This window comes from Lingula anatina, chromosome 2 (assembly GCF_051362555.1).
Source record: "Lingula anatina isolate TDL-2025a chromosome 2, LinAna3.0, whole genome shotgun sequence".
In the NCBI taxonomy this organism is placed as follows: Eukaryota; Metazoa; Brachiopoda; class Lingulata; order Lingulida; family Lingulidae; genus Lingula; species Lingula anatina.
The window spans coordinates 16,190,176-16,218,128 of NC_141768.1; the positions used below are offsets into that span (position 1 = coordinate 16,190,176).

At 34.4% G+C, this 27,953-nt stretch overlaps 1 protein-coding gene across 2 annotated transcripts; it reads left to right on the forward strand.

Annotated features, from left to right (window-relative positions):
• The first annotated feature begins 156 nt into the window (after positions 1-156).
• LOC106174262 (DNA excision repair protein ERCC-6) lies at positions 157-27,953 on the forward strand. 2 transcript variants are annotated; one of them, XM_087005033.1, is made up of 23 exons: positions 157-198; positions 614-660; positions 973-1,254; positions 2,752-2,851; positions 3,154-3,274; positions 3,547-3,631; positions 3,806-4,309; positions 4,462-4,672; positions 4,966-5,094; positions 5,516-5,668; positions 5,997-6,132; positions 6,416-6,586; positions 7,022-7,198; positions 7,602-7,712; positions 7,971-8,066; positions 8,546-8,764; positions 9,116-9,226; positions 11,491-11,705; positions 12,174-12,823; positions 13,089-13,217; positions 18,780-18,975; positions 26,294-26,372; positions 27,110-27,953. In XM_087005033.1, the coding sequence occupies exons 3-23, from the start codon at positions 1,026-1,028 to the stop codon at positions 27,506-27,508; spliced, it is 4,221 nt and encodes a 1,406-aa protein (XP_086861159.1). In that variant the 5' UTR covers positions 157-198; positions 614-660; positions 973-1,025; the 3' UTR covers positions 27,509-27,953. The 2 variants fall into 2 exon arrangements, with proteins under 2 accessions (XP_086861159.1, XP_086861160.1); XM_087005034.1 differs by lacking the exons at positions 157-198; positions 614-660 and having other exon boundaries at positions 954-1,254.

The window sequence follows — 27,953 nt, forward strand, 5'->3', positions numbered from 1 at the left end:
AATACATATCGTATTTGTAATTAATCTTAAATCCGAAACAACGTTCTTGTCTTGAAAAGTACAGATCTTGAGAAACCAAAAAACTAGGAAAGTTTGCTAGTTTGTTGGGCTTGTCTTGGTGAGGGGAATCCTAATCCAAACCGAGGCTTGCATAATACACAAGTGATTCTGTAAATGCACAGGAAGGTTATGAAAGAGGTAACAAAAGTTAGGTTTTCTGAAATCAAACGGTTAAATATATTTTTCCTAGTCAGATATGAAAAAGTGATTTATATAAAGCTGTCAACTATACACTATTTAACGTAGTTATTCGTTTATAAACGCCAATACATTGATACATAAGAAGAGCTGACGCGACAAAGTATTTCGCTTAGCTCAGCTGATTTGCATGGCCACTTTGTTCGTCTTACTCCACAAAAAGTAAGCGGCTGAGGTAACTTAAGTGAGGTGTTGTTCAAATTTTCCTCATTTTATCAAAAGATTGGACTTGAGATCATTTTGAATACACCAGGAGACGTGTCTTCCCTTGGGCCAGCTGTAAAATAGCGTAAAGTTATTAAATGTAAAGCCACATATAAAATTTATGCAATTTACTTGCTTCATTCTATTTTAGGTAATGTGTCCAACCCATGAGAAATCCAGAGCCCACATAAGTTGAAGGTATGCTGATTTATCGCTTCATTGCATTTTTCACTACTTGTGATGGGTTAAAAGAGTGGTTTGATATTTTGATTAACAAAACGATGATTATTTCAGAAACATAATATGTGTGTATGTTATACACATGGTGAACAAGGTTTATTAGATTTTCAAAATTCAGGCCAATGTATGCTTAATATAGACTAGCACGAAGTTCATGTAAACAGTATTTGTTAGTGAAGTCTGATTTTTAATTGTAGATAACTTAATTTGCACAACTTGCATATTTCAGCTGAATTTATTAATGGGGCTTTTGATTCATGTAACTTGTAGGTAAAGAGAGATTAACTATGTTTGATGCTTGAAGAAAAAATAATAAACCAATTATGTCATCCACTGATGAGAGGGATTTCAAGTCCAAAGAGCCCACAGTAATGGAAGAGGATGGAGAAACCAGTCCTCCATGTGATGGAAGGAAAGAAGAGGTAGTGGGAAAGAAAACAGACGTTTTCCATGTGGATTCTACACTTATACATAGCATCCCAGAATCTGAACAAGATGACGAGCTTAAAAACTTGGGAATTGATGTATTTAACCAGGAGGACTTTGAACAAGGTAGCATTGACATGATTAGAATTACTTTGAATTTCTGTGAGAGAGACATTCAGTATCTGACTTCATTTTTCATGTTGTTTATAATTAAATGATTATTTAACATTAGGCCACACTTTTTTATTTTTATGGATGACATCCTGCGCGCGCACCGATTTTCGCCTGTTCTCCCCCCCAAAAAAAAAAAAATCCCCCACCCCACCCCCAACGAAGTCGGTTGTCGCAAACGTCGTTATTGAATTTGCCAGGAAATGAGCTTTCTGCGCATGCGTGTTATCGCCACGTGGAAATGCAGCCGCTTTGCCGTCAAATTCATCTCTAGGATTACTTTCAAATTACACAACAATAAAAGTCATAAAGAGAACAGGCGCCGTCGTTTTGGATTGGTATGCCATTGATATTGGGCATGGAGATATCACCTTTTTTACAATTGTGCGAAAGGCTGGCGGCGGCCAGCAATTACCGCCCCAAAAATTTCTGTGACATTCTGTACAAAACAGCACATTAATACCAGGTTTTCTCTAGCGAAAAAAGGGTCGACAAGGGCATCGAGGTATTCGGTGGGCTGAAGGTCGGACAGGCCACCTGACAGTTTGGCTGCTTTGTGTGAGTTGAAGTAGACAAAATGTCATCGTCTGAAATGACCTTTAATAGATTTGGTAGTATTAAGCATATCTTTGCATCGTTTTTTAAACATTTCTGTGAAGTGTTCAAAATGCTTTAATATTCTGAGAATACAAATAAAGACACATTGTTTGATTGATATTTGTTTTATTGATTGCTATGCCAACTAAATGCATGAAATAACCTTAAATAGATTTGGTAATATGAAGTATAGCTATTCATGACTTTTTTTTTTACATTTCTACGAAGTATTCACAATGCTTTAATATTTTGAGAGCATGGATAAAGACATATTGTTAGTTTGATACGTGTTTCTGTGGTAAAATTTGTGTTTCCAGCTGCGTACTGACAGCATTCCTTTACTTAAGCAGTATTTTTTTTTTTGGACTGTTTTTTTTTTTGCCCTCTCGCACCAATTTTGGGGTACCCAGAGGATGTCATCCATAAAAATAAAAAAGTGTGGCCTTAGCGTGGAGAATTATACTTTTGAAGAAAATTTATTTTGAAATGAGTAGTAATCTTAGTTAAATTCATGATTGAAAATTCTCCCCTTTGCTTTGTGAGATGTTTAAGGTACACTCTCCTCACATATTAAATCATATTAATTTCTGTATTTTTAGATTATATTTATTTCTGTATTTTAAGATATAAAAATAGGTATGATCCACATGATACAAAATGTTTCCTAATCAATTCAATAATCCCATTAGGAGTTGTCATCACTAATACAAAGACTTGTTCTTTTCATCTTAAAGAAAGCAGAATGAAACTTAAATACAAAACTTCCGGATTTAAAAGAGGGGTATAGAACAGATGTGAACATGAAGAGGTGTAATTGTAGGGTTGTTATATTTATATGTTGTTGGTCTACCTCAGGTGTCATGGCCCAGGTGGACCAGGCCATTGCTTCACAGGAAAAACAAAGAATCCAGGCAATGCTGGAGAAGGAGCTTAATTCTGTTGAGGATGATGTGAGGTAGGAATGGGATGGGCTTTTATCTCTGTGGTTTTATGAAAATTTTGCAGTTTTGATTTTCAAGACTACTTTATGTTAAACTTTTCTATAAAACATTTTAACAAATCATTTTAATGTGACAAATTGTAAGATGTTAACATACAGAATGTGATTGGCAGGTCAATCATGTAATTTAAAATCAGTATCAGTTTCACAAATTCACTTATATTTTAATTTGATATATATCTGCTGAGCACATTATCTTAAGTAAAATGCAATGTATATATATATATATATATCAATATTTATCAATATTTTATCAGATCAGTCAAGCAAGAACTTGGTCAGATTGAGAAAGTCCATTCGCTCCTAAGGCACCAGACTGGTGTGAGCAAGGAGGTGCAGAAAAGACTGGACTCCTTGCAGAAACAGAAGGATAATAAGGTGAGAGGTGAATGTTTTTTTTTTTTTTTTTCATAATTTAAAATTAACTGCAAGCATGTAAGGAAAAAATCAAAAAATGCAAATACAGCTCTAACAGAGTGATTACAACAGCTCTTTCATTTCTATGAGTGAGCTTGCTAAAATTGTTTTATTATCATTTGGGTATATTTATAAATCCCTTGTTCTTTATCAGTGTAATATTTTGTGTCTGAAATAAATTACATATCTCCTTGGTGTCCAGATTCAGGGGTCTGATATATTTTGAATTACAGACAAAACAACTTAGGAAACTGAAAGCCAGACAAAAAACATTGCACAAAAAGTTATATGGAACTCTAGAAGGTTTGCAAGAAGAAGGTAAGATATTAAATATATGCTTCTCAAAACAATATTCATTAAAATGAGTTAAATATTCTTTTGTATAGGATATTCATGTCACATGTCTTTTTAATGCAGGAGAAATTTGATGGTCATTGATAACAATTTTAGACCAGCTGTTTGGGTGAACTGTTCAATTTTACATCTTTGCAGATGAAGAAGTTGCAGAGGGTCAGTCTGCATTGGAGCAAGCTCTGGGCTTAGGTAAACAAACAGAGACGGAAGAGGAAAAAATGATCAGAACAGGAGAAATGACCCCATTTGGAACTATCATGAAACTCATTGACCATGAGAAATTGAAAGCAGAAACCAAAAAACATGCATCTTCTGAAACACCTAAAGAGGAACAAACCGCAACAGAGAATGATTTCCATAGAGACCATGTCAAGAAAAAACACTCCAATTTCTTTGACGAGCACAGTAAAATGGTCTATCATACAGAATCAGACTTCAGCAATGTGCCATCTTCCAGAGCACGATACCCAAAACTAGGCCACCATTTTGAAGAGGACCCAGAACTTAGCGGGGAGGAAGATTTCATGGACCACGATTCATTCCAGTCAAGTGGGGATGAATATGTTCCTGACAAAGAGGAGATGAGAGATAGCTACCAGGATGAAGGAACAGAGGAGGATGACCTAATAGAGGATTTAGAAGGTGTTTGCTTATCTTATAGTAAAAGACTTGGTTTCAGAAAAGCAAGGTGTGCAATAATGATAATTATCTGTTTTTTACTTATTTTCAGATAATCATGATATGTGTTCATATTCCTTAGTTGTTTACAAATTATTAAACATTTGTTTTCAAAGAAAAAGAAGACATTTCCAGAACACCTAGCGTCAGAAAACGAAAGACAAAGAAGAAAGCTGGGTTTAGAAAAGTGAAACGACCAAAATATAAAGAAACTTCTGAGGAAGAAAGTGAAGATTCAGCACCTGATGAGAGTAGTGTGTTTAAGGCTAAAAAGCAAAGGAAAACCAAAGATGATGGAGATGAAAGTTATTTTGCTAAAAGGCAAAAGTAAGTGTTATTAAAATATCGAACATTCCATTAAGCAATAACACTAAAGAGTTCAGAAGTTATTGCACCAGCAGTTTGCTTTAAAGTTGGCGATCTTTATTTTTTGTAGAAAAAGAAATTTGCTAGAATGATTAATAAGAACCTTAGAAAGGCAAAAGTGACCATTGAGGGTGAATTTCTTTTCATTAAAAAAATATTTAAAGTTGGTTCACATGGTTTCTGACATTTAAAAAATTATACATTTTCTGAGGTCCTGTGCCTCTGTTTGATTTCATCTCATTCAATATTCACAGGGAATGGAAAAAGAGTGAGCTCTTAAGGAAACAGCTCTTGCTTGAAGATGGAGTTAGTGAGGATGAAGATGGAATAGAGTTTGATGGAGGATTGAAAGTACCAGGGCAGATATGGAGCAAACTGTACAAGTAAGCAATAACATGAATTATTTGGAAAAAAACAAAACAGGGTCGTGTTCACTACTTTCAAATGTAAACCTCAAGCAAGATTTTCCAAATATAAACTCAATTTCTGGACCAATCCTCTAATGGTCGTAGATTTGAAGTAGCTGAAAAGTTGCAGATGAATCAAGTTTTCAACTTGAGTTATTTGGGTGTTGGCAGAATTTAGCCAGTTTAGGAGATTTTTTAAAATTATTTATTCCAAAATTATAATTTATAAACAATCATTTACTGTTCTTTTCAGTGGATGTTTTCAGGATCCAGCACTTTATAAATTAGGATTAAAAATAAGATTATCTGGATGTATTATTTAGTATTTTAAATATGTAAGGCACATTTTTTCTGTTCAGAATAATTTATAATTTAGACATACGTTTTTTCTTTGCAGCTATCAGCGGACTGGAGTGAGATGGCTCTGGGAGCTGCACTGCCAAGAGGCTGGGGGGATCATAGGGGATGAGATGGGCCTTGGGAAAACCATTCAAACTATTGCCTTTCTGGCTGCAATGAAGGAAAGTAAACTGAGGAGCAGATCATCCAGGTAAACAGAAATGTATTTAAGGTTTATGTTGCACTGCAAATAGTGAATGTTTACTTAATTTGTATATAAAAGATCAAGCCCTTTCTGTACATACATGAGGTTAGTTGCTTTTGTGTTGATCTTGAGGTAGTTGCTGCCATTTTATTTTCCCCCAATGTAAGATGTCTATATATTCTGGAATCTGTATTTCATCAATTGGTTTATGATTGAAAAATGCTTCGTAAATTATTTGATTACTATAATTTCAAAACTATGATACATAGTACACCAAGCTCCAATCACCTACTCAGTTATGTGTTTTAATTCTATGGAAATTTGCTGGTTCTAGATATGTTGGTCTGGGTCCTCTGATCATTGTCTGCCCCACCACTGTGATGCACCAATGGCTGAAAGAGTTCCACAAATGGTGGCCACCCTTCAGAGTGGCCATTCTTCACTCTTCTGGCTCTTATACATCATCAGAGGTAAAGTGGTGTTTTAATACAATTGTCAAAGAAGCACTCAATTCATATATTAAAGTATAATAGTTGCCATAACTTGCAAAGTTATGAAATTTCTTTGTGTTGATTTTTTATAGGTGGGATTTTCTGTTTCGATGTGAATGATGGCATGCAAAGTTCAAAATATTGTTATACTTGGTCTCACAAATGGCAAGATTTAAGTCTTTTGTTTTCACTTTAAGAGAAAGCATGAACAGAGATGGATGCCTTTATCTTATAATAATAATTAGCTTTCCTTTTCTTTCAGGCAGAATTGATAAGAGAGACAGTAAGACATAACGGTGTCCTGGTGACATCGTACAACAGCATGGTGATCCATCAGGAGAACATCCTCAAACATGACTGGCACTACGCTATACTGGATGAGGGACACAAGATCAGAAATCCAGATGCTCAGATAACCCTGGCATGCAAACAGGTGAATAAATCTCAGTCTAGAGGTTATGCCCATATTATTTAAATTCTAAAAATGTCAGCTAATGTGCACTAAATGAATGAAAATAAATGAATCTTGTTGTTCAATTTGATTTTTTCTTAACATAGACAATGTTAATTTTGCTTTCCATTTAAAAAATAAACCGCCCATCATTTAAACCAGAAAGTTTGTTTTCAAAAAGATTTTGTTTATTAATTAGGTAATATTTGATGCTTTAATGGTCAGCGCTGGTAGCACAAGCCTAATGCCAGTGAAACTGTAGCCAACCTGTAAAATGTTGTACTTTTGCTCAGCGACTGGTCACTTTTTGTGCTTAGGGCCAGTAAATTTTTATACCCAAATGTTTGAAAGGACAAGTAACCCATGAAGTTTTGGCAGCTGTTAAGTTATGTATATCATTTGTCATATTGATTCCAGATCCGCACTCCTCACAGAATCATCCTATCAGGCTCTCCAATGCAGAACAATCTCAAGGAACTGTGGTCTCTGTTTGACTTTGTGTTTCCAGGAAAGCTGGGTACTCTACCTGATTTTATGGCACATTTCTCTGTGCCTATTGTACAGGGAGGATACTCCAATGCCTCCCAAATACAGGTAAGGCAGTGGGTAAGGCCATGTTAACCTCTTGCTTTGATTAGACAGGGAAAAGTCATTATTTACAAAACAAGGCAACTTTGTATGGGATTTAGAATTATAAGGAATGTTATGGGCTCCTATATCACCTGGTTATTGGGTGCAGCAGTCAATTTTTGGTGATATGCATTAGGATATAAAAAGTACCCATAGACTCTTAGGCCAATGTAAGGTCAAATGTCAAGTAAATATTCAATGATGTATATGGTGTTCAGTTTTCTTTCAGTCTAAAGAAATATCTCAACTTTTAATATACAGAAAATTCCCGATTTATTGATCTAGTAATAGTTTGATATGTTTAAATGGAAACTTTCAACTGGATTTTATTGAGGTATTTGTTTTTATGAATCTTATGTTTGTATAGGTCCAGACTGCTTTCAAGTGTGCCTGTGCCCTGAGGGACACCATCAACCCATATCTGCTGAGAAGGATGAAGGCAGATGTCAAGATAAACTTACCAAACAAGAGTGAACAGGTGAGAAAGGGACTTAATGTGTCCTGATTGTAATACTTTTACAACTTAAGATGTTGAAAAAACTAAGTAAAGCTGTGCTTATGGTTTACCAGAGGAATTTCTTTTATGAAAACAAACTTCAAATCATACAGATTTTAAGTTAATCATTGGAGACTTTTTCAGCATAATTTGCAGAGTATAAGTAGAGAAATCCATGGTCCAGAATTAAAGACTTATGTGAAGTTAATTATGTTTGATGATCTATTTTTTTCTCCCTAGGTTTTATTCTGTAGACTTACTAGGGAACAGACTGAGGTGTATAAAGAGTATCTGGACTCCAAGGAATGCCAGATGATCTTGTCTGGAAGGTTTATGGTGAGTGGCTCTATGACTGGGTTCCCATGCCTAGATCGATCCATCTGGGTCGACCTAACTCCCTGGGGGTTCACGCTAAATTGCCATCAGCTTAAGAGGCTTAAATGTGTGTCACGCCTACCGAATCAGCTTGGGGGGGGGTGGGGGGAATTAACTTTCTTGCAAGCTCAGCCTCGCCTATAGCAGATAGCAATTTAGTGAGACTCCCTGTGGAGATAGATCGATCCAAATATCTGTGAGAATGGTCCCTTTGTCATCATAGTAAGGAATGCTATTACAAAGAATAACAGATGAACTTGTCTGGAAATGAAAAATGTCATATTAAAATCATATTAACACAGAAGTATAATTTTTCATTTAATTAATATGAAACCTACATGCTGGTATAATATTTAGTATTAACTGTATCCTCACTGAAATATTAAATGTAAGACATACTGAAACTCATCATGTCCAGTTTATCTGTTCTTTTCCATTAGGTATTTCCAGGTCTGATTACACTCAGGAAAATCTGCAACCACCCAGATTTGTCCACAGGTGGACCTAAGATATTCAGACATGACACGGTGGATGACTCTGACGAGTCCTTGGAGTATGGTTACTGGAAAAGATCTGGAAAGATGATTGTTGTCCAATCGTTGTTGAAGATTTGGAAGAAACAGGGACAAAGAGTGTTATTATTTACACAGAGTAGACAGGTAATTATTATTATTATTATTTTTTTATTTTGGACGGACACCAGTTATATATTTTTTTAGTTATGTTTGTGTCTGTTCCATGACCTTATGTTATATGTAAAATTTTCATTTGATTCATACAATGGGGCTCTATGATAATTTGTCTCTCTTATATGTACAGGCATGCAAACACACACGCATTAACATTTTCCTCTCCAAACCAGTTTTTTTCAAGCATGTAATGCTCTTATAACTTTATTGAATCAGTACATTTTTCATTTAAAAAGTTACTATTCAATCATTAAATTATCAACATTTGTATTTTCTGACAAAAAATGGAAATAATAGAAGAGGTCAATTTTCAAATTACAGATGTTAGATGTTCTTGAAAAATTTGTCCAAAACCAAGGCTATAACTACTTAAGGATGGATGGAGGAACAGCTATAGGATCAAGGCAGCCACTAGTGGACTATTTCAATAAGGTAATAGGCCATAAGCATAACACTGTTCATTTTTAGTAAAATCTGTATAACAGTGCATTTATGTATGAGTTCAGTGTGATTTTATTACATTAAAATGTATTCTTGAAGGGAAAGGTCAACATTTTATATCAAAATGGGATTGTACAATGTACATATTTATGATAGACTACTTGGCCATTTCATGCAGTGTTTTGATTATTACTGAAGAGATAAGATGGGTCAAAAACAAGTGAGACATTAATCATGATTATTGAAACATTGATTATACAGTTTTTCAAGACTATAAGCAGAATATCATCATTTCATAACTGAAACCTTTTCAAGACTTTCATTAAATTTTGCAGTAGATACCCACTTACATAACTTTGAACTAAAATAGCCTTTAATCAAGAGATTCACCTTTATCCTAAGCCAGACAGGGGCCTACCTAAACTGTTTACTTATCTAATTGGTCTCATATAAAAATTTAAGTAATGTCAGAAAGGATATTTGAGATCATACTTCCTCTCATAATGTGGGTGAACATGCTCTAATTGGACTCATATAAAGACTCATTTTCAGATTGGATATTTTAATTTATTTCTCTTGATAGCAAGACAAAGCCAATTCCTCCTTCTTTGCTGGATGCAAATGATAGTTTTTCATGATAAGCTGTTGAATAGACTTAATGAATGAACTGGGATAATGCAATTAGAAATATTTTTGGAATATAAGGAGTCCTGAAAATAGTTGAAATTTCGATCACTTCTTTCCCTAATGGATAGCTGTCTATCCAAAAAAATTTATCAAAATTTTGTTAAGAACACTTAAACTAGTTTAAAGGGATGCAAACAAACTGATAACTATACAGACCAGCACTGACAATTATCATGAATATTTTCAAAAAACAAAATCCATTCTATTCAAATGCATAAGTTTACGACAATGCTCACAAGATACCAGTAATGAAACTAGTACAAATAAGAAGAATAATATTCTAAAATTTATGATTAAAGAATGTCTCAAAAATATTTATCTTAATTTTTATCTTAATTTTAGAAGTTTATTACGTATTTGAACCTTAGTAACAGTCTGAGATCAGTGATTTATTTGACTCAGTAATTATTATTATTATAATTATAATAATAATATTATTATTTTAGTTTAGTTGAGTGTTTACAAATTGCAAAATTTTTCCATTTTTCTTTTTTTTTTATAAGCAAGAGAGTGCATTCTCAAGACATAGTCTGGTAGAGAAGAAATAAACCCCTTGTTTCATAATTACATCCACCAGAAGGATGTAGAATGAAACTATTTCTTGGAAAATGCACAAAAAGTGAGAGTGAACCCTATTAGAAGCACAGGAAAGTGCATATTGCAGTACTCATTATTACAGCTATTCATATTATAGTGATCATTACAGCTATTCGTAATTACAGTCCTCATCATTACAGCTATTCATCTTTTAGTTCTCATTATTACAGCTATTCTTTTGCATCAGGTTCTTATTTTCATTTGCTATTTTTAGTTTTTTATCTGAGATATTGGTATTTTTTTCCATATTTATTGTCTTGAAGTAATTGTGTGTGTGTGTCATTTCAAATTGATAGTGTGAAAATAAAATAAAAGAGAACATTTGGGATAACTTTGTCAATTTTTAATTGTTCATGGAGGTAATAGCTTCTAGATATATGTGTGTAAGGCGTAGCATATGCTTCCTGTCTAAGGTTTAAGGCTTGTTGCAGTTATATCATGTATTAATTTACTGCAAGGATGGCTTGAGCGGTGTTGGGGGGGGGGGGGGGGGCATATTTGTTATAAAAACAATTCCTTTTTTTACCATGACTAATTTCTCCAATTTTTAAATTCTTTTATCTCTTATTTACCTACCTTCTGAAGGTTTAAATTAACTGTGGCCCTGCTAATCATACTAGTGTGATTACAGAGGCTCAGGATTGTTATCTTCTCCTGTGCAGTGTGGATAGTGCAGGAGTGAACTGAAACAGCCTGGTAGCATAATCCAGTATTATACATTTGATTTCAATGCATAACATGATATTTCAATATACCATGCACATTTAATGAATATTTAACTTTTTAAGTTTTGATTAAAAAGTATCTGCTCAAAGTTGAAACTTCTATCCAAATTCATTTTCCCCCCACAAAACAAGGGTTGGTGGTATAATAATATTTAATAATAATAATCAGATCAGGTCAGATCACTCATCATGTTAAGACTATTAAACATATTTTACATTGCATTGTAATTGATATTGTAATTACAGGATATGTCCAAATTCCTGTTCCTGCTCACAACAAGGGTAGGTGGCCTTGGCATCAACCTGGTTGGGGCCAACAGGGTCCTGATATTTGACCCAGACTGGAACCCCAGCACAGATATACAGGCCCGGGAGAGAGCCTGGAGGATAGGACAGCAGAGGCAGGTCACAGTATACAGGTTGCTCACCTCAGGGACTATAGAGGAGAAGATATATCACAGGTTGGTCTGGTGAAATGTAGTAGTTAACTTAGAGGAGTGGTGGTAGAGGGGGCCAGGGTGGTATGAATGTGGAGGAACAGGTAGTGTATAAAGTGTGGGGTAAGAGAGGTACAGAATACAAATTACTAACCTCAAGGATCATGGGGAAGAGATATCACATTTTTGGGGTGCAGGGCTTACTGTTGGAGAGGGGGAGCTAAGTGATGAGTTAGTGGGAGTGTGTACACTCCCTATTTACATTGGGAACTGTCAAGTGAAAGATTCATCACGTTCAGGGGGGAATACAGAATATTGTGTTTAAAGAATTTTTAATAAAGATGGAAGTTTGGTAATTGAATTTCAGAAATTTGTTTTACTTTTTGATCACAGTTAATCTGGTGCCCTAATTTTTTTTAAGTTTTCAATAATTAACATTTGTCTTAAAATATTTATTTCATTTATTCTAAAGATTTCCATCTTTTACTACAGGCAAATCTTTAAGCAATTCCTGGCCAATAGGGTCCTGAAGGATCCAAAGCAAAGACGATTCTTCAAAAGCAATGATCTCTATGAACTTTTCACTCTTGGTAACGAGGACCACCAAGAGGGAACAGAAACTAGTGCCATCTTTGCTGGCACAGGGTCGGATGTCAAGGTTGTGGCCAAGAAGAAAGAAGATAAAGAAAAGAAAAATCACTTTGATGAAATGAAAATTAAGGAAGAAAAGAAAAAGCAAAATAATCAAGGAATTAAGCTGAATGAGAAAAAGCTGGCTAAGATGAGAGAATTGGCCAGAAAATTGAGTAGGCAGATAGTGAGCAAAAGGGTAGACAATATGACAAGCCCTGAGACTTCTGTAAATGTAAACAAAGGTACTGAAATTATTGATGATGAAAAGGATGATTTATATGGCAAAGGACAGGATGAGGCCATGACCAGTGCAATAAGAGAATCTATGCAATCTGATAAGAATGAAGGAGCAACTTTATCAAGGGGGCTTGAGGAAGGTGAAGTGAATGGAGTAAAAGACAGAAAAACAGACTATTGCAAAACCAAGGGAAAATCTGAGTATTCCAAAGAAGAACAGAAACATAATCAAAAGCAAAAACGCAAAAAGAAGCATAAAAAGAAGGATGCAGGTAAGACAGATTTTTACTATTATTTTCATACTCATGTTGGCAAAATTTGGTGAAGAGTTTATAGGGTAGTGAAAACCACCCTCCTTGTGAAATTGGAGGTATAAAACATCCTGGCATTTCTTTCAATATCCTAAATAGTTTACAGATGTATAACCTCTTAATATGTCATTTGATGAGGTTGGTTTAGTTTATAAAATTCAAGTAAAGTAGATTCAGTGAAAGCTCACTGTTACATATAGTCAATTTTTAATATATATTCTTTCAGTGTTTGAAGGTAAAAGGGTAGCACACCTGGTTGGTATGGACACTTATCAGCATGGAGGAGATAAGGCAACAGACACCGACCATAGACAGAAAGATGATTACGTACTGCAGAGGCTCTTCAAAAAATCAGGTTGGGTTTTTTTTCGTAATGTTAGACATGATTTTTTTTGTTTGTTTTTATGCTATAATCAGAAACCATACAGAATTTGCAGGTCCAAAATGTGCGCACATCACTCTGAAGGCACATGCGCGAATGAATGCAGGTGTGTGTGTGAATTTGAAAAACTTATTGTTTTAAACCTAGGGCATATAGTAAAAAGTGCATTTTTTGAAGGTAAGTCAACGTTTCTGTAGTTAAACATTTTTTCATTTTAATAAAATCTTGTAATATGTACCAACTTATTTATATGCATGTATATACAAAATTAGTTTAAAAACAAATGATCTGTAAAAATTCAGTTTTTAATTAAATTTTTTTAAATACTTATAAGAATATACTGAACAAGACAAAGAAATATAAAAAATTCCAATTTACCATCAAAACAGCAGTTATCAGAATATTCTATAATCTGCGCTTGCCAGCTAACCTGGTAGGCCTTCATAGATGGCTATCTTCCTTAATAATTTCTTAAAAGATTATTACAAAAAAGAAACACTGTTTAAAGAAAACAAATCAACTAACTTTGAATGTTTGAACAGATTCATTAACCATTGTTAAGTATTGGAAAATCGTCGTTTACCACAGAAAATTCGTTTTATGGCAATTTTCCTGCCAAAATGAAGAGCTGTTATCCCATTAAGTCAAGGTCGAAAATCCAGATTTCTTGCTATCGTCTCTATCCACTTTGTATAATTGACATTGTTTTGTACCCTTGTTCATGCACACAACTTACAACATGTTTTTTTTTTTATTTAATTTTTGGTGTCGTATAGTGCCCAGTTCCAGAGTGATAATTGTGAGCAAACAGAGGTTTTAGTTGAGCATTGTGTCTTATGTATTCTACTCTCCTATGTTGGGGGTTGAAGGAAGGATAAAAGTTTAATTTTGGTAGTTTCTTTATGTGCATTATTTTCAGTGTCAGAATTGATCCAGACATACAATTGGTTGTTTGATGTGATGACCATTTAAACCATTAAAACATTATACATTAACATTTCAACTATAACACAGACAATTAATAGTCATTTAACCACAAACTAACATATCCTGAAAGTTCTCTTATCCTCATAACTAGAAAACTGGGCATTCAGCATAATTGGCTCTCAGTAGTAGTTATATGCTTTATAGCTGTTGTAAGTATAATTTAAAGGAACATTTGATTTACATAAAAGTTGAAATCTGGTTATTAGTTCCATGAAATTGGACTTGTTCTTGAGGGCATACCTCCTAATGCATCCATTCTCCAAAATCTAATTCTCTTTCCAAACCATGTTTCTTTGTTTGACAAGAGCGATATTTTTTTAAATAGTCTAGTTCCCATTCTTCTGAACTTGTTGACTGATAATTTAAATAAACATGGTTTGGCTGAAATTAAGTTTAATTTAGTAGATGTTGCATTTGATGTTTGTTTCACACCTTAACCTACTTTAATTAGCAGATTCAAAGAATATCTCAATGCTTAATTTTCTAATTGAAGCAAAACTACTGCATCTGTTGCCAAGAGAGAAATTATCAATTACTTATACAATAACCTAAATTTTACCAGTCTTACCTCCCTTTGTTGGCAAAACTAATTACCTTACTTTTTATTTAAGACTAGCGGAAGTCTGTATTCCCAGCCAAATTATTTAGCACATATATTAACAGACTGGCTGTTTTAAGTGCCACACCCGGAGTGTGGGCAAAACTGCAGCTTGGCTGAAATATAGTTTGTGGAGACATAACTAAGTACACACTTTTTCACCATAATATGCTTTGCACATGGCCAAATCTCTCTCTCACTCTAAGACTGTGTGTGTGTTTGTGTGTGTGTGTGTGTGTGTGTTTGTGTTTGTGTGTACAGACTGCAGATGCAGCAGAACAAATAGGTGTCTTTGCAGTTGAAGTCTAGATTTTTAGGAACAAAATGATTACTTGATGTAATCCACACAATTTTAATGCTTGATTGGATGCACTTACCAAGGATGTAATTGTGTACCCTCTACAAGAGCCACAGATTAATTTTTCACTAGATATTCACAGATATGCCTCTGGTTAATTTCTTGCAATTTTCTGTACTTTGACCCAGTGATGGAAAACAATGGTTACAGAGTTGGTCACTTTTTGCATAACTACTCAGACACTGCCACTACTGTGGGATGTACACTTTTGGCCACCTCCTTTAACATGTGACTTGTTTGCCAGACAGATAAGTGAAGACCCATTATGAAATTAGCATAAAGCACAGAATTACTGGCAGTGCAAAGACAAAAGGGTTTGCTCTCAGCCAAAATTATTGGTTTTTACTGCTCAGAAATCAGAATAGGTCCAGTGAGAAGAATGTGTAAAAAATTGATGTCATAACTCAGCTGGCCTTTGGGAGATAATAATACTTGATTGTGTATTCTGATTACCTGTGTCTGTTCGTATTGTAATGGTTTTACAGTTTAAAGTTCATTAGTAAAATCACTAGCCTTCTGTTTGTATTAAGCTGGTGTATTGTTAGTAGCTGAACTCTTGGCTTGCGTTTGGAATGGCCTTGGGGTTAACCTTTTCAGGGGCAGATCCAGAGATATTTTCTGATAGTCTTTCAAATTATCTTTCTTGATCCACCCTCCTTTTGTGACGGTCTTCCAACAGAAAAAAATAGATGCCTGTCAATGTAAACTTGAAAATTTTTGACCATCCTCTGGAAGACCCAGAAAATGGCCTCTATCTGTCCCTGCTTTTCACTTAATGGTCGAGTTTGAAGAGGCCAACCACTTTCCCTGCCTGTCATGAAGTGGGCATCAAGTATTGCAGTGAACAGTTAAAGGTCGCCCTCTTTTGAGAAAGTATTAATACAAGGCAGGTTCACAGATTCAGACAATATGTAAAGAGAAATGAATAGAAGTAGTTATAAGTAAAGAGTAGTTAAGAATTAGCAGTCAACTAGAGGAAACTAAATTTGAGTTGTGCAGTTTTAAAAACCAAAGTAATCTGCACTGGTGGCAGCAATTTATAAAAATCCCTTTAAAAAATCCCACCAGAAAACCCCAACAGAGAATGCTACAGTATGGTTGCTTTAGCTGCTGGCCACACTGATGCTACCTGACACATTTGTTCACACCATCCTGCCAAATCATGTTGATTGGATTATTATTTTTTTTATTATTATTATTATTAACTACTGCAGTTTTTTGTAAAATCCCATGGGCCTGAAGCCCTATAATTAAAAGATGGTGGTGATTATACTTTAAACCATTATGTAATACTGCATCAAATTTGACTAAACTGTCTTGTGCACTCACTGTAAAAAAGCAACCTTTCTGGAAAGAGTTCACATGCTTGTTACTTAATTACGTAGAGACTTTTTCCATGCAGGGCTTCATAGGATATCACCTGAAGCCTCTGATTGCCACTACCATGTATCTTTTACAAATTAAAAATTGATCTAGAAATTTCAGTAAGTGTAATGGAGGCTGAGAAATAGACATGGAGAAAAAAACTTGCAGGGAGTCTTTCTGAAGAATGATCTTTCAAGAAAATTAAATGTCATTCTATCTTATCAGAAACATTTGTTCCAGAGTTGAGTATGAAATTAAGAAGCGCCCTGACATTTAGATAGATATGGGATGCATTGAAGTTGAATGTCTCTGTCAGTTAATTGTCTGGGTTTTTTATTTATTGATTTATTTATTATTAATATAATTTTTGTATAGTTGTATATAGATATATATTTCTTCTTGAAATAAAAAGATAAGGTTTCTATTTATAAAATGGAACTGGCAACAGCAGATAAAAAATAGAGGTAATTTTTTCCTTGTTATATATACTCCTATTTTTTCACGTGGCACTCCATGTGTTCATTTGAGCTCCAACTAACAGGGGGCTCTTGTATTTGCAGATACCAAACCATCCAAATATAATTACTATACTGACATTTTCTACTCTCACATTTGGGGACTTCTGTGTGAGATTCTTCTATCACCTATGCCAAGGAGGTTTTGTTTTTATTTCTCTTTATGTCTCCTCCATCTCAGTGTACCACAAACTTTTATAGTCTCATTCATAGCAAGAAAGAAGGTAACAAGGAATATTGTTTGTTCGTGATTTGGCCAAACCAGGCCGCTTTTATTATATAACCCCTCTATCCTAATCGTTTTAACAATAATAACAATGTAGCAAATTGTTGCCTGTATTAAATGTTATGGCCTTAGGGATAAAAATTATATATCAAATATTCAATGAGACTCATCATCCTAAAAATTATGATGCGACGACTCAGCAAAAGTTATTATTTACCAACAATTTTGCACAAATTTCATTTGTGGGGTTGCAAAGAGGCCCTTTGTCTGTCTGTCATTCTGTTTGTAAAAGTATAAACAAAATGGTAGTAAGACAATTTATCCTGGATGCTTTTTCTCAAGCATTTTAAATCCACCTACCTGTCTGTCAGAACACAATTGAGCTCTTACATTTTTTTTTTTTTTTTTTTTTTTGCATCTGTGTGAATTTTTTTTCTTTGCAAAAAGAAAAGTAATCTGTTTTTTGAAGACATTTTTCATGTATTAAACTAGAATCAAGTGGTTTAAATAGTCTTTGTCATTAAGAGAAATGGCCAGGCTGAAGTTTCTAGTAGACAACATCAGTAGAGCCAGAAAGAAAGGGAAGTTTAGCAGGTTTGGGCCAAGAACAGAGCACCGTGTTTGCTCCGTCAGTGAAAATGAAATGTCTAAAAATACAGAAAGAAACAACGGAGGTCACGATGACCATTCTTTCTGTATGCATACTTAATTCTATAACAAACTGCTAAAATCTGTGAATGAAAAAAAAAACTGTAATTATTTATGAAAAGGAGGAAAAAGTGCACAATCTTCAAAAATAATTTTCAGACAAATTAAACAATCTAAAGTATTAGCGGGCCGATTTGCAACAGGTAAAAAAGAATCCAGAAGAATACTGGGGGGGGGGGGGGGGGGTACTTTGTCTCCTGATCTGGTCATTTGTAAGGAATCACTGAGAAATCCTCCAGAGACATGACATTACATGATTGTGTGCAGCTCATCTCTAAGGGTTCTAAGCTAATATCATTGAACTTTGTTTTTTTGTAATGAGTTTCTGAAAGGATCACTACCACTTATTATTGAGAGAAAGATATGATAAACTTATTGAAATCCATGCAACTACCGTCAGATTTTGCTTGTGCAATCTATTTTATTTTTGTAATGTCTTCAATGAAATATGAGGGGTCTTGGGATCTGAGATTTGAGGGGTTTTGGATTACAATTGGATGTATTTTCATTTTGAAGTTTCCACAGTGTGTGGTTATTTTTTACAGAGAAATCACACATTTTGAAAGCACAAAAAAAAAACATACTATTAACATTTTGACTTGGATTTTGTTGCATATTTTTTTTATTAAAGTTATTAATAAAGAGCAGAATGCAATTGTGAAAGAGAGAAAAATTTATGCTTCTTGCATCAGGTTCCACACTTGTTTCCAACAAGTGAAAAAAAAGAAAAATACATTCACATGGTAATTAACCAAAATGTGTTTTACTTTTGTATTAGGGGTTCACAGCGTAGTCCAACATGATACTATCATGATGTCTTCCAACCCAGACTATGCACTGGTGGAGGGGGAGGCTGAGAGAGTGGCACGTGAAGCTGTGCGAGCATTGAAGCAGTCCCGTACACGCTGTCTGCCTGCCGCAGCTGGTGTCCCTACATGGACTGGTCAACATGGGGGTGCAGCAGGACCTAGTAGGTAGGTAGTCAGTAACACTGACCTGAAATATCATATGGTTGTTTTTATTCTGCACATTTTCGAGTTTTTTTTTTCCAGGTGATGTGTTGTTGTGATGCAATGATAAAGATTAATATAAAGACTTATTAATTATTATTAATATTAAAAAAAATGTTGACAGCCTTGAAAACACTAAAAGAAATAGTTTACTCTGGTTCAGTAGTATTGATTTCTACGTTACTGAATGGAGAAGCTTGGAATCTGTTGGATGATGATATATAACAGTTAAGAAATTTTACAGCCCCCAAAATCACACGTGAAAATTGATAATAATTTAATGATTAGAAAAATGTTTCCCTTTTCTCCAACTATGAGTATAAACAAAAAAATTGTAGTTTCTTTAAGGATTTTCAAGATTACCGAAGTTTAATCTCGATGGTAATATTTTTTTTTGGTACCAGTTGAAACAATAAGATAAAATTGTTTGAAAAGAAAAATTTTTGACATATACCTTGATGATGAATGCTATGCTAAAAGTCTCTTAACAGGCAAGTAATGTGCATTATATGTTTTCTCAAACAAGGTATTGATTTACTGGCATTTACATCGATTCCATTGCCATTCGTGATTCTTGTGAAGTCCAAGGTGCAGTTTTAGCCAGTCAAGTACATGGTTGTTTTGGTAAATTGAAGTTGTGGTTAGAATAGCAAGAAGTAAGACTAACAATTAGGCACATATACTCAGACCTCCTTCACAGCATCCTTGTCTCTGCAAAACTATAATATTTCTGGGAAGAAGTTGAACCCTTGGTATGGCTGTAAACAATGTGTAAAGGACATGCTAAGAGTCATTTGTGACCTTCAAAGTGTTGTCATATTCTGTCATATTCTCCTTTGCTGACAAGTGGTATCATTGACTTATACCCATCTATGTTGTAGCTCACATAAATGTGTGGCAAATGCATGTTGCACCATGCTGCGTTTTTTGGTTCTCAACATCTGTGGTGGCATACTGTAATATATTAAAAGGTTGTGATACTTACAGCAGATATATAAGCAACTATGCTATTTTCACGTTTTCACTAAGATTGAAAATAGATATCTGGGTCATTTGCTCAAATTGCAACACACTGTGAAAAGTTAGTCCATGCCAAGAAGACAAATTAATATAAAAAAAGGGTAAAAAAAGGTTGAGCTGGTAATTTTGAGTGGAAAGGCCCTTTTAAAACTCTAACGCTCTATTTTGAATTTCCCATATTTTTATGTACAGACACAGAAGTGTCTGTACATATTGCCATCACCTGCGTCTGTCGTCGCCGATGCCGATGCCGATGCCGGCGCCGTGCACTTTCCTTGTTAACACGATAAGTGGAGGGCAGTTTTACTTTTTGGCTTTATATTTACAGAGCTGATGAATATTCATAAAACACAGGTCAAGTTCGAAAATCAGCATGATCGGGCCATTATTGTAGAAGTTATGCTGTTTTTTCACTTTTCAGCATATATGCAACCCTGTTAACACATTTTAAGGAAAACCGATAGGCCTGTTGTCATTAAACTCACAGGAGTAATCAATCTTACTAAAACGCAGGTCAAGTTCGAAAATCGGCATGATCCGGCCACTATTTTAGTAGTTATGCTGTTTTTTCACTTTTTAGCATATATGCAACATTATTAACACATTTCAAGGAAAACCGATAGGCCTGTTGTCATGAAACTCACATTAGTAATCAATCTTACTAAAACGCAGGTCAAGTTCAAAAATCAGCATAATGGGGCCATTATTTTATAAGTTATGCTGTTTTTTCACATTTCCTCAGATTCAATTCTTTGGCATGTTAACAGTCTCATTATTTAACTTATAAGATATGTAAATGTGTTTGTTTGACATTTCCTGCAACTTTACAACATTGTTAGTTGATTATGTAAAAATGATGGTAAACTTGTTATCATGTATTGTATAATAGAGTTTCAAAAATGGAAAAAAACTCATATCATTGCAGTTTGTCAGATTAATTCATTCACTATGTTCAGAAACTCGGAATGGAGGAAATTGGACATTAAACACTGTTCTATTGATATTTTTCCCATGTCATCAATTTTCTTAGTTGATCATATAAAAATGGCAGTAAACTGTTAATTTTGTTATATGTTAAACAATTGTTAAAAATGGAAAAAAACACATTTCAGGACAGTGCTGTCTTGTTTACATTTTGGCATTTTCAAGGTGTGACTTTGAAGTTACATGGGCCTGAAGACCTTTGCTTGTCACATTTTCTGAATATCCATGATACTAATATTTTATTAGAAATTGATGGTCAATTAGGCAATGCAGTCTGTCTGGTAATTCTTTCTGGCAGTTAATCGTTTTTTTGTGAAAATTTAATTTTTCACATATTGGCATTTTCAAGGTGTGACTTAGAACCTCCACGGGCTTGAAGACCCATGCTAGTCACATTTTCTGAAAATCCACGATACATATATTTTATTTTGTACATATTGCCATCACCTGCATCTGTCGTCGCCATCCATGTTGCCGTCGCCGTGCACTTTTATCATTAACACCATAAGTGGAAGACAGTTTTACTTTTTGGCTTTATATTTACAGAGCTGATGAATATTCATAAAACGCAGGTCAAGTTCGAAAATCAACATGATCGGGCCACTATTTTAGTAGTTATGCTGTTTTTTTTCACTTTTCAGCATATATACAACACTGTTAACACAATATAAGAAAAACAGATAGGCCAGTTGTCATGAAACTCACAGGAGTGATTAATCTTACTAAAATGCAGGTCAAGTTCGAAAATCAGCATAATCGGGCCATTATTTTAGAAGTTATGCTGTTTTTTCACATTTCCTCAGATTCAATTCTTAGGCATGTTAACAGTTTCATTATTTAATTAATAAGATACGTAAAAGTGTTTGTTTGACATTTCCTGCATCTTTACAACATTGTTGGTTGATTTTGTAAAAATGATGGTAAACTTGTTATCGTGTATTGTGTAATAAAGTTTCAAAAATGGAAATAAACTCATATCATTGCAGTTTGTCAGATTCAATCATTCACTATGTTCAGAATCTCAGAATGGAAGAAATTGGACATTAAACACTGCTCTATTGATTTTTTTCCCATCTCATCAATTTTTTTAGTTGATCATATATAAATGGCAGTAAACTGTTAATTTTGTTTTATGTTAAAAATTGTTAAAAATGTGGAAAAAAACATTTCAGAACAGTGCTGTCTTGTTTATAAAACTGCAGACGATTTGGTTAATTTTAGTGAATGTGAGATGTAGTCTCATCCCAAATTATGAAAATTATCCTACAGCTGGTGCTTCGAACAATAAGACAAGAGGATAATGCACTAGTGTTTCGCTTACACAATCGTCTGTATTTTAATATGCTTCACTGCATTCCATGTGAAGTGCAAGTGCAAATCATCCAATTTGTTTTGAAGTGACAGACATGGGATATGTCAGTTACAACCATGGCCATCAAATATGTGTAACATACAAGAGCTAATTATATGCTGACCAAAACTTCCAATGCAACACATACAATTTTGAAATATTCGGTGTATATAAAATGGGATATTGGTTTTGATTCATGATACATCAACTACACCTTAAAAGCATACAAAATTGTTTTGATTTTGTCATGTGGGCAGCTCGTTTTGCTTGATTGCACATTGTTTAGAATTTTGCCTATCTCGTCAGGTTGAGTAGAACTCTTTGACCAATCCTTCCAGAATTTGGTCAATAAATAGCTGTAGTGATGGGCAACTTTAATATTTCTCTGCATTTCCTGGGTCAACATGTGACCATGCCACGCCTAGGTCAAAATCAGCGAGAACAAGCCCTATGTCTGCTCACTGGAGGAATGTCGCAAAGACGGGTTACAAGGAACCTTGGCATCCTTGTGTCGACCATATCATGTCTCTGGGGCTGATATAATAAAACAGGAAGCACCAGTGATTGTATTCCCCAGATTTAAATCCTATAGAACATCTATGGGATATTCTGGTTCACGAGGTGAGAAGGCATGATCCAGAACCGGCCACAGTCCAACAATTGCTTCAAGCACTCCAGGACAAATGGGACAGCATCACACAGGTTGAAATTCGGCAATTGATTGACTCCATGCATGGCATAATCCAGGCTGTGTGTGACGCCAGAGGATGCCACACAAGATACTGACTTCGGTGATCCAGAATTGTGCCTTCAACTGATGCAATGGACTCGAAACCAGAAAAATCTGTTCTTCATTCCTGACTCTGAAACTGTGTTTTTGATTTGAATCTTTGTTATTTTTTATTGTTAAATTTAGCATAAGAAAATGACATGTGTTGCAATAAACCCAAGTGTTGCATTGGAAATTTTGGTCAGTATATTGTGGCTTTGCCTCGATATAATTACATTCTTGTAGGTTGCATATAGTGGACAACTCCTGTTGTACTTAGAGGCCATAAGATGGCATACCTCATGTTGAGACTGGCACTTAGATTAGTGCATGCCTTTTTTTCCCCGTTGGTGATCAAGATGAAATGATTCACAGGTCAGGTGTGAGCAAGCTAATTGCGTGGCAATGGTAAACCAAAAATACTTGACACCTGTACTAATTGTCCTATTGTCCTATTTTGATTGGGGTCATGAAATCACTGGGGTCATGATCCTTATGTACCCTTGCTTGATCTAAGAAGGGTGTCATGTTGGAGAAATACCTCTGTCACCTTAAAAATGATCCCGACTTAAACAAAACAAGTGTGAAATTTGATCTTATTTGTGTAAAAAGGGGAGCTAAATTAAGGCTTGCTACAAGGATACAGTGTAAGATGAAGTGCAATAGATGTTGCAATCTAAATAATAATAATAATAATAATATTATTATTATTCAAGTATTATACAAAATATGTGTGTTAATTATTATCACAATACCAGTGTTATCTCAGAAATTAACTGAAAGCAACAGCAGGCGTTAATATCCATTTTTTAAATCATTTCCATTGCCTTACATGCACTGCATCAAGAATCTTCTGTTTCCACAATGCAGATAAGATGCTGATAAGATAACTTTTTATTTAATTCTGTAGTTGTATTAAGATCCACCAATTTTTTATTTTTCTCTATTTTAGTATATCAACAGCATTTTTTCATCACTATGCCAAATTATTTTGAAATATGTATATATAAAAACCTAAATATGTTTACATTACTGCCAATATCATATCCTATGAAATTGATTCACAGGATTTAGTGACATGGACAATTTAAATGAGAACACAAAAGATGACCTACTACTTTACCATACAACTTGTATCCAAATTACCTGTAGTGTCCATACCTCTACCACATACACCAATACAGCCACTAATACAGTTTCTAAACTTATGATGTGTTGTACACAAAGTGAAACTGACAGCTTAAAAAGATGTCCAAAATTATTAACAATTATTAAAACATAGATTTATTCAGTACAACAGTCACAGAGTGGTACACTGGATGTATTCTTCATGTGGTGTTAATACCCCTGTAGCATCTGTACCCTTGTAGTGTCTGTACCCACGTAGTGTCCGTACCCCTATGCAGTGACAATATTTTGTTTAAATGCCTGTTGAGCCTTGATGAATTTAAGATAAATCAAATAATCAAGAAATTACAGAGTAAAGCTAGAGATTAAATGAATTGTAAAAATTTATTTATCACCCACTCACTATATCTGAAATTTCTTGAAAGACTTTTTTGACATTATTACTAAAATTGTTTGTCTTGACACTTTACATATATTTCACCTATATATCTACAGTATTTTATATGAAAAGCAACTTAATTACATTGAGTCACACTTAATATTTAGTGTCCATACCTCTGAAATACCATACTAAATGATATCTTAGAATGTAAAAGAGTTGACTCAATGATATTTGTGAAGATTTTGCTGCACTTAATACAAAGTTGCAGATTGGTCTTGAATAAAAAGGGATTTCAGAAATTACAGTTAAATTTTGTTCGAAATGTCCACCCTTGTTGATACTGTTTGATTGTGATCATGATGATTATTTCGTAAGCAGAAGATTGTGGTCAAAATTTATGGCTTCTTCTAATACATAACTTCTATATGAAGCTATAAAAAATAGGGTCAAAAGGTAGCATTGTCTTGGTTATAATAGAAGGCTAGTGATTGATCGATAATTCTACATCTTTTGGCAGTTCTCTTGAAAAAAAGGACCTTCTATATGATAACAAGAGACTGTAATGACTGTAATAGTTTCACAGCTATCCATCCAGGCACCAAAAGCTCATAGCAAGGTGTTATGTGCTGCAGGAAATGTATGGAATTCAAGACGATGGAAAATTGGTTAAATTTGTAGTATTTGTAGTAAAAAGCCACGAAGAAAGATGCATGAAATTAATTAAATTTCTATTTAAAGCAGTCTGCTCTGGATTATTCCTGTCAAAATTCCTTTTCAGCACATGGCTTATTGACACATAATCTGTGCTTGCAGGAAGTGTGAGATGGATGTACCTTAATTGGCTCTGTTATATATATATATATATATATATATATGTGTGTGTGTGTGTGTGTGTGTGTGTGTGTGTGTGTGTGTGTGTGTGTGTGTATATTGAGAGAGAGAGATGTCAGTGAGATTTTACCAATTGATACTTTGTATACTACTTTTTGTCAATATATACATATTACTGCATAGATGTAGTGTTAATATCTTCCCCACCCCAAGAAGTATATATGCAAGTCATAAAAGACATCATTGAAAAACACAATATATGGGTTGATTTTGTTTGGTTGCTTAAATTTATTAAGCAAGTATGATTAAGTGTTTTAAAAACGTGTTGACCAAGAAAGTATGATAACAAAGTGTATTAAAAACGTGTTGACCTTTGCGTGTTTGTACAGAGACACTGTGCAGTCTCTCTTATTACTCAGCAATTGTCTGGAACAAAATAACCCAGACATGGTGTGCCGCACTTACATGTGTTGTGCTTCACATAAGCTCGAGTTACATCATATCTGGGGCTTTGTCAGATTCACCACTGGTTTGTAAGGTGCATGAGACATTCCTCGAAATCTAAGATGTTCAATTAATTACTGACTAATGAAGGAAAACGTGTTTGCTGCAGTTCTAATTTTGTGCTCACTTCCCGTTACTTCCTGCTTTGAAGCTTATTATGTACATGTCACGAAACTGGCGCAAGTAATTGGTACAAAAAATGCAAAGTTGTATGCTGGTGAATGCTTATTTGATACCTGATTCTGAAAATAGTGAATGAATTACCATTTTAGAAGTCATGTTACTTCATCAGAAAATTTTAATAAATTTCCAGACCAAGATTTGGCCAAAAGAAAAAGGGTGGACTGCTTCCCAACCTTGCTAATGGAAAAGATGCTTCTGTAATGAAAAAGGTTTGTATATTGATTTTTTACTATTGGCATTTTGTAAGGATGTCTTGTTCACTAAAATACATACATGAAATTCAGCAATCTGACAAGAAATATTCTATTAATTTGTATTGCTTGTTTTTGCATACCTAGTTCTAATCAGTCATACCTACTAAGTGCTTACCTGGTTCTGACATGAAATTTATTGTGTCTGTGAGCTGTTAACCACTCTGTCTCAAGAAGTGAACATCTTGCAGTTTATATTTCATGCTCCAAAAGCAACCACTGAATTTTAAAACATTTTTCATCTCTTCCTCATTGCTATTATTTGCCACTCAGTACAAAATCAACGTGGAAACATGCCTACCCTTTTTGTTGAAAAAAAATAAGCCAAAAAAAAAACATTCTTCCAAATTAATGACAAATTTATATACATTTACATGCATGTCCCCCCCTCCCCCAATGACTCGTTTAACAGTATCTTCTTTATTGCTGAAACATTGAAACATTAACTTTGCTACATGTAGTCTTTTTTTGTGGATATTTCCTTGAGTTAATAGACATTTGTTGAAAGCAGAGCATAGAGTTAATGAGATAGATGTTTTTCTATTCAGTGGACTTCTTCCTTATGTTTGCCTATTGTACTTAGAACAGTGCAGGTGTCATATAACAAGGAAGATGATCAGAACATCTGTCAAACATCAACGAGAATCATGTGAATTTAACTTTCAGTTATTATTATTCTTATTATTATGTTCTAGACAACAGACAAGGAAGATGCATCGCTTGAAGCAAAGCATTTTGATGGCAAGAGCAGCGAGGCTGATGGCTCAGCGGGAGTTTTGTCATCTGTGCAGTTATTAGCGAAAATAAAAGCAAGAAATCCTGTGACGTCAGCGTCACTGACTAATGACAGCAATTTAGTTAATTCCCAGGAAGTACATGATGATGACCTAGCATTGTTAGAAGATGTCAGAACATTTATTGCCTTTCAATGTGCTGTTGATGGACAAGGAACTACAGAAGAAATATTACAAAGGTTCAAGAATAGACTTCCTCCTGAGAATTCTGCCAAATTCAAAGCCATGCTGAGACAAATTTGTGACTTTACCAGATCAAATGGCATTGGGGTTTGGTCACTAAAGCCTGAAATGCGATAGAAGATGAGCTCTTTTTCCGAATTCTGACTTCTATGGCTAGTTTAAGTTGACAAATTAAAGTTCCTTAGATTCAGTTTAGATATTGTCTGGTCAAAGGTTTTGGCCCTGCAGCTGAAGAGAAATGAAAGTTTTTTAGACTGATGTACGCAAGAATAAAATGTGAATTAATAACTCTGACACTCAGGGTATTTATTTATATATTTTTTTGTACATTAGCATGGTTTGTTCTTTTTTCTTTTTTTTTACCTGAAAATTCTGATTTTTGTATAATAGAAAGCTTAGTAAGTGATGGGATGTAGTTCATAAGGTTTGTTCTCGATATTTGATAAGGTTTTACAGTTATTGGCTTTTCTTTGGGTAAGATGTGGTACGTCCAGAAAATGGAATGAATTAAATTAGCCCATACTCTTCGTCCTCTATTTGTAATAAAAATATGAAAATCCAA